This window comes from Mus caroli, unplaced genomic scaffold, assembly GCF_978045245.1.
Source record: "Mus caroli unplaced genomic scaffold, Mus_caroli_1 scaffold_16, whole genome shotgun sequence".
Taxonomy (NCBI): Eukaryota; Metazoa; Chordata; class Mammalia; order Rodentia; family Muridae; genus Mus; species Mus caroli.
In genome coordinates this window covers 15251275-15259214 of record NW_028227271.1, presented here as the reverse complement: position 1 = coordinate 15259214, position 7940 = coordinate 15251275, and the positions used below count along the sequence as shown (strand labels likewise).

The window sequence follows — 7940 nt, the reverse complement described above, 5'->3', positions numbered from 1 at the left end:
CCGCCAACCTCTCATGGCTAACGGTCGAGCCTCGTGGAATACACAGGGACCCCATTGGCTGAGTTCTATGACAGGCAGGCGCAGGCGCAGACCCAAGAACCCCATTGGCTGGCTTCTACAGGCGCATGCGTGCTGGCCCGTGGGCGGGGCTGTGGCGTGCGGGCAAGAAGTTGGGACGGAGGTGGAATCCGCCGCGTGGATACCATGCTGCGCCTCGCTGCCAAGCTGGTGTCCTTCTTCTGGAGGAAGGAGGACATCCCTGAGGAGGAGGTCGGGCAACCAGGGCGGGAGCTGTCGGAAGGTAAGGGTGCACGGAGCACTCCGCTGGAAGCCCGCCGCAGTCCTGTGAGGTGGGGCGAAGCTGTGACCCCCTCGGGTCGGGCGCTCCCACCTTCCTTCGGTGGTTCGAGAACAGGCCTTTGGAAGCTTAGGCTTGGCCCTCCCTTCCTTCGCAAACCCAAACGGGCTGTATCTCTTAGTCGTTTTTCTCAGAGAGAAAAAAAAAAGGGTGCGTGATTTTGCACGGGTGCCTTGTTATTCTTGGGCCAGTGCCATGGCTACCTCATTGTCCCTTTCCTTCACTGTGCGTGATTTTGTGCTACACGCACCAACTGGACATCGCTGCCCGCTCTCTGCCTGGCTTTGGTCCCCACGAGCTCTCAGTGGGATGAGTGAGGTCCGGAAACCATCATTCTACCACTTGGAGTTGTCCTTTCCAAAAGCAATGAAGTCATTCCCCTTGGATTCTTTATCATTCCCAGGCTTCCAGTTCTGGCGTTTCTGAAGTAGCAACAAAAAATAAGTCTAGGGTTGTGGGGGTCGCCACAAAAGGAGGAGCTGTATTAAAGGGTCGCGGCGTTAGAACCATTGCCAAGAACAGTGACTTTCAGCATGAGCTCGGGTTTCACTCCAGAGTTACCAGGTTACCCCTCCCCGGAGCTCAGGGCCATGCTCGCTGCCTTTCTTCCTAGTTTTTCTTTTGCATGAGAACTTGGGCTAGTGGCTCCCTGGATTTCGCCATCCTCTAAAAGAGTGAAAATTTTGAGAGAAGCTAAAAATAACATTAAAAAAAAATGAAGTTGTTGAGCACAGCATGGTAATGAAAAGGTCTTTTGTATTTAGATGTGCTGATTTCTGTAACAAAATATAACCTGGAGAAAATAATGGCATACAGCCAAAGGGGGAGGTTCTCAACCTGTGGGTCACGGCCCCTGTAAGGGGGGGGATGTCACCTATCAGCTATTTACATTATGATTCGCAATAGTTATGAATAGCAAAATTACAGACGTGAAGTAGCAAGAAAAATAATTTTATGGTTGAGGTTACCACAACGTTAGGAACAATATTAAAGGGTCACTGCGTTAGGAAGGTTGAGAACCACTGTAAAAAAAATATATATAGTGGCTTTCTGCAACAGCTTGAGCTCCAGTTTTATGGTGTCCTGTCATGTGTATTGGCTGATTTTGTGTGTCAACTTGACACAGGCTGGAGTTATCATAGAGAAAAGAGCTTCAGTTGAGGAAATGCCTCCATGAGATCCAGCTGTGGGGCATAGTGATCAAGAGGGGAAGAAAGCCCATTGTGGGTGGTACCATCCCCAGGCTGGTGGCCTTGGGTTCTATAAGAAAGCAAGCTGAGCAAGCCAGGGGAAGCAAGCCAGTAAGTAACATCCCTCCATGGCCTCTGCATCAGCTCCTGCTTCCTGACCTGCTTGAGTTCCAGTACAGACTTCCTTTGGTGTGGAAGTGTAAGCTGAATAAACCCTTTCCTCCCCAACTTGCTTCTTGGTCATGATGTTTGTGCAAGAATAGAAACTCTGACTAAGACAGTAATGTGATCAGAGTACAGGAAGGTTTGCCAAAGAAAGGTCACAGGAAAGGTTTAGTGAGGACTCTTAAGATGGTATCTGGAGCCCCAGTTCATGAAAGATCACCGAATGACCAAGTTTCTATACTTTCTTGGAGTAGATAGACTTTTCTATGCCCCAGTGTTGTGTTTGGAACCTTCTAAGACTGTGGCTTTGATGGTGACAACAGCAAATAGCACATGTCTAGGACTCCTCCGGTGTCTGTTTAAGCCTGACAGTGTCTGGGGCCCCTTAGCCTGTGCCCACCCCTCAGAAGTCTGTGTGTCCGTTGCACAGTTATTTATTTGTCTAACAGTCGTCATGTAGAGATAGCTACCACCCTCAGGGCTACACATGGTAGAAGAGCTAGAGTCAAACCAGCCAGTCAGGCTTGCTAATCAAAGCTCTCCCCACCATGTTTACTACCTGTGCCCCTCAGCACCTAGGCTTTTGTTTCAAAGTCACTCTTCTAAGCATCTCTTAGTGGCAGTGTCTCTGGGCCAGGCTGTTAGGTTCCTGTCCCCCATGAGTGCCCACACTTTGCCTTCCTCCTGGGGAGTTTAATGGTAGTGGGATTTGGGATCCCCCCCCTTTTAGATTTAGTGTGTGTGTGTGTGTGTGTGTGTGTAAGAGAGAGACAGACAGACAGACAGACAAAGGCAGGGGGAGAGAGGAATATACCACATATATGGGGTACCTGCAGAGGCCAGAGGAAGGTGTGAGATCCTCAGCCGCTATAGATGGTTATGAGCCCCTCCCATGGTTGCTGGGAACTGAACTTGGGTCCTCTGGAGGAGCAGCGAGCACTCTGCTGTTCTCTCCGGCCCTGGGATGCTTATTTATTATTAATACACCCCCTGTGCTCGCTTATCTCAGGTGACACCAGGTTGAAAACGGTGCAGGGCGTTGTGACAAGATACTGCAGTGACTATGGCATGATTGACGACCTGATCTACTTTTCCAATGATGTTGTGACGAGTAAAGTGCTTCTGAATGTGGGACAGGAAGTCATTGCTGTCGTTGAAGAAAACAAAGTGTCAAATGGACTGAAAGCAATCAGAGTAAGTCCTATTTATAAGGAGTCACTCCTCACCCTGAGTCACCACATTTGTTAGCTTCTCAGTCATGGCCTAGCTGAGGAGAACGTAGTGAAGTCGGCCTGTGAGTGAGGAGAAGGGGCTTTATTTTATTCGTTATAGTGATTTCTGGTTTAAAAACAAAACAAAACAAATGATGATAATTGTAAATGATCAAGTCATAGACATTGTAATTCAAAAAGTAAAGTCTTCCTATAAGTTTATGCTATGGTGTATATTCATGAATAGGTTTTTTTTTTATTCTTTAGTGTTTTTAAAACATTATGTACAATTATAAAGATTGGCCAAGTGAGGTAGCACACAAGATCTCTGTGATTTCTAGACCTACCTGGTCTACAGAGTGAGTTCCAGGACAGCCAGGGCTTCATGGTGAAGAAAAACAAAAGTATAAAGCTGGACTCTGTTATCTGACTACCAAAGATGGCCAGTGGCATCTATTCAGTAATTTACTCTTTCATATAAAACTAGTTCTTTAGTACTGTAAGTTCTTTCTTTCTTTCTTTCTTTCTTTCTTTCTTTCTTTCTTTTTTTTTTTTTTTTTTTGGTTTTTCGAGACAGGGTTTCTCTGTATAGTCCTGGTTGTCCTGGAGCTCACTTTGTAGACCAGGCTGGCCTCGAACTCAGAAATCCGCCTGCCTCTGCCTCCCAAGTGCTGGGACTAAAGGTGTGCACCACCACGCCCAGCTAGTACTATAAATTCTTAGCGGTAGAATTGATAGGTTAAATTAAAATGATCAAACTACTACTGAGTTAGCAGTTAGTAAGGTTGCGTTGGCCCCTTTCCATGGATGTTAGGATCTGTACTCTGAACCACATGGTCCCTGCAGGAGCTCACAGCCCCTGAGGTACTGCTCCAGCTCTCACAATTGCCTTTGACTTTGTTACAGTGTTTCATTTTATATCACTACATGCTTAAGTTTTTTTTATTTTAATCTGTCTCTTTGATGGTTGATTAAATATTCTTTTTAGAAAAATAGAATCTTGTTATATAGCCTAAACTAAACTAGTCGTGAGACTCACTGTCTTCTGCCTTAGCCACCCAAATGCCAGATTTAACCTATGCACAACCATGTCCACATTGTTTTAGAAGCTTAATTTCCTTTTTGTATTCATTATTGCTAGCACATAAAAACAAAACAAATTGTTGTATGCCTAATACTTGCCAAATTCAGTTATTAGGTTTATCCATTTGGGGGCTGTTTTAAAATGTAAAATTTAGGAACTTATACACAGGATCAAGCCATTTGTGAATGAAGACAGTTTTAGTAGTTTCTAGTTTGGATGTCTTTGGTTCCCGTTTCTTACCTAATTGCTCTGCTGAGGACTTTGAGCACAGTGTTGAATGAAGGGAGGAGACTGGGACCCTGGCCTCTTTCCTGACCTGCAGAGGAGAGCTTTTCAACTTTCAGCCTTGGGTTGATGTTAGCCATGGATTTTTCACTTACAGCCTTCACTATGCTGGAAAACTTCTCTTTGTATTCCTACTTTGATGTTTATATTGTAAAGGACTGTCTGAACATTGTGAGGGTTTGGGGGGGCAGGGGAGATAAAAGGTGGATGCCATCATGCCCAGCCTGGAAACTTTTAAGATAAAATTATTGTGGCATCTGTTTATTACATAGTGACAATTTTCATGATGACATTAGAGATATTTTTAGTACTTTTTAAAAAATATGTATGTATAAGTGTTTTGCCTGCATGTGTGTCTGTGCTTCATGTGTGTGCTTGCCTGCAAGTGTGTCTGTGTGCTTCATGTGTGTGCATGAGAAGTCCAGAAGAAGGCATCAGAGAGCTACAGATGGAACGAGAGCTGCAGGTGGCTGCTAGTTGCTATGTAGATGCTGGGGATTAAATCCAACTCCTCTGAAAGACCTGTCAGTGCTCTTAACTACTGAACAATCTCTGAAGCCCAAAGATATTTTTATACAAGTATACCATATAAAGATACCATCCTTTCTTTCTTCCCTATTCTAGAAGGTTTGAATTTTATCAAATGATTTTTATGTGTCAATGGAAATACATGACTATTTCATTCTATCAGTGTGATATGTTGACTGAATTTGAAACTTTTAACTACTTCTGCATTTGTTCGTGGTATATGTTCCTTATAATATGCTGTTACGTTCAGTTTGCTAATGTTTTCATATTGAATCAGAAGAGATTGCTATACAGCTCTGTGTCCAAAAATATGTTAGTTCAATTCTGCCTCCCATGGTGGTGGAATTACTGGTGAGGTCAGGAGTAGGATTCATGCCCTTTTAAAGGACAAGCCAGAGAGCCCCTTAAAGATCCCTTCAGGAGCTGGAGAGATGGCTCAGTGGTTAAGAATGCTTGTTGCTCCTGTGTGTGACCCAGCATCCACATCATCTGGCTTACAGCCACCTTTTACTCCTGCAGTTAGATACTGTCTTCTAATTCACATACACACATGAATAAAAACCAAAAAGATTTTTTCTTTGAGACAGGGTATCACTGTGTAGACCTGGTTGCCTTGGAACTCTCACATAAATCAGACTGGCCTCTGATGGAGACCCACCAGCCTCTGTGTCCTAGGTGCTTTCTAACTTTAAAAACTCAACCCCTTCAGAAGGCACTCACTGTGAATCAGAAAACAAATATTCACCATTCAACTGCCATACCTGGTCTTGAACTTCCCAATTTAGGATGGGGATATTGCCTACAATCTGTTTTTATTCTTGTTTATAACAGTGTAAAGAGCCATTCTTTTGTCTTACAGGTAGAAGCTGTCTCTGACAAATGGGAAGATGATAGCAAAAACTCTAGCAAAGGGTTTTCAGACTCCAGCCCCAGAGTGCTGATTGGCTGTGTGACTTCCATGTTGGAAGGTGCTGGCTATATCAACCAGACCACATACTTCTCTCTGGAGAGTGTGTGTGAAGGTAAATTAAGTTTAGTTGCCTACGCGTGTCATGGAAAGAGTCATGTTTTCGAGTGGCTGCCAGGTGTTGGCCTCACACGAGGATTCTTCATGTTGAGTGGACTTTGGATTGGAGGTCACTGTTTCAATACTTTTTTGTTTTTATCTGTCAAACATATTGATTGATCATTAAGTTGCTGATATAAGAATGGTGTGTTTGTCTAAGACAGTGGTTCTCAACCTTCCTAATGCTGTAGTCCTTTAATACAGTTCCTCACGCTGTGGTGACCCAAAACCCACAAAATTCATTTCATTGCTACTTCTTAACTCTAATTTTGCTACTATTATGAATTGTAATGAAAATACTTTTGCAGACAGAGGTTTACCAAGGGGGTCAAGCCCCACAGATTGAGAACCACTGGGAAATGTCCTTTGTTTGTTAAGACAGAATTTTACACTGTAGGCCAGGTTAGAACTTGCAGTGACCTTCCTATTTCTGTTTCTTGAGTGCTTGATCTGATTACAGGTCTAAGCTACAGCATTGGTTTAAGAATAGTTCTGTGATACTTCACATGTATTAAAGTAAGACTTGGATCACCTTGCATTTTCCCAAGATTATATGCCAAATTTTCTTTCTAGCCAAACTAAAATTTTACTTTTATGTTTAAAGAAAGAATTTGCTTATGTCATTTGCTAAGTTGAATTTGGTCTGTTTGCTGTTTACCTGCTCTGGGGTGAAGCCTATGCTAGTCACTGGAGACAAGAACAGCGAGTCAGTTCTTCCTCCAGGCAAAATGCTGTACACACTGCAAACAGGAAGGGGAATGGAAATGGTACCACGGGGGTTGCTTTTGGACTGTGGCACTAGGCTCTATGTCAGAAGATAAACATCCGCTGCCTGTAACCTGGGTGCCAGCCAACCGGGAAGCCTCCTCTGTTACTCTGACCCAAACCTCTAGTTGCCAAAATGAAGTTGACAGGTGGCTACTGGGGATTTTGAGACCTATTTTTTCAAAGGAACTCTCAGTTCTGGTAGACGGTTGCCTGTGACTAGACCATTCAGCCATGCCAGCTAGAAGCCATTCCCAGGGCAACCTTGATGGGAGATGTCCCCAGAGAGAAAAAGCAGAAGGTGTTTCGCACTGTAACTGTTGACTGCGTTGTGGAAACCTTTCTGGAATAGCACTCTGACGCCAGTGGTAGTGTATGACAGGACACACTGTCAGTCCACTGAAACCAGAATAATTCCTGAAAGGCTTTGGCATCGGGTCCAGTTTATAGTTTCATTTTATACTCTAAAACCACAAGGTTGGGAGAGGGATAAGCGATCGTGACTTTACCCACACGTACATGCAGCCAGCCAGTTGTTAGGGCAGTAACTGATGCTTCAGCACTTATTTCTGATATTCTGAGGTCCTTTATTGCTTTTAAGTCCTGTACCCAAGGCTGGCCAGATTGCTCAGTGGGTATATTATTATGCAACACTGTCAACCTGAGTATTAGCCCTAGAACTGTTTATTCAGATGACAGGAGAGAGAACTGAGTCTACAGAGTTGGCCTCTGACCTCCACATATATTCCACATCAGAGTCAGGAGGATCTCTTGAGTTCAAAACCTGCCTGATCTACATTAAAAAAATGATAGTAATAATAATAAATTTTTAAAAATCTTGTACCAACATCTGCCCTCTCTTCTCATTCCCCTCCTGCCTTCCAGACCCTATCCCAGTGACAGAGTCCTTTGCCCTGCCAAGCAGACAGTTGGTACAGCTCCTCCATGCCTGCCTGTTCTCTGCTCTCTCAGCCTGGTCATTTGGCCCATCCAGTCCTGTTCCTGGTGCTCAAAGAAAGTGTTAGCAGAGGGTGGTAAGGAGAGAGCGGGCAAGGAACTCTGCATGTGTTCATATACCCTGAGCCCACAACTTGTGGGGGTCACTCAGATGCAGCTAGGGGTGGCCACGTGACTTTTTCTGTGCTGGTACATATCTGAGAAGAGGTGCTAACGTTAAAATTAAGCTGCTTTTGGTCAGCATTTTGATAGTATAATAACCAATGTTGAGGATGGTGCTTTTCATAAACACACAGTACAAAATAATAGAATTATATTAAGAATCATTTCA

At 44.0% G+C, this 7940-nt stretch overlaps 1 protein-coding gene across 3 annotated transcripts in view; it reads left to right on the top strand.

Moving 5' to 3' along the window:
• The first annotated feature begins 169 nt into the window (after positions 1-169).
• Positions 170-7940, top strand: part of Mov10l1 (Mov10 like RNA helicase 1) — a 62912-nt gene continuing 55141 nt past the window's right edge. For all 3 annotated transcript variants that reach the window (XM_021184120.3, XM_021184119.3, XM_085831484.1), the window contains exons 1-3: positions 170-301; positions 2723-2907; positions 5681-5843. In XM_021184120.3, coding sequence (XP_021039779.1) covers positions 205-301; positions 2723-2907; positions 5681-5843 — 445 coding nt within the window. In that variant the 5' untranslated portion in view covers positions 170-204. The remainder of the gene's footprint in view (positions 302-2722; positions 2908-5680; positions 5844-7940) is intronic.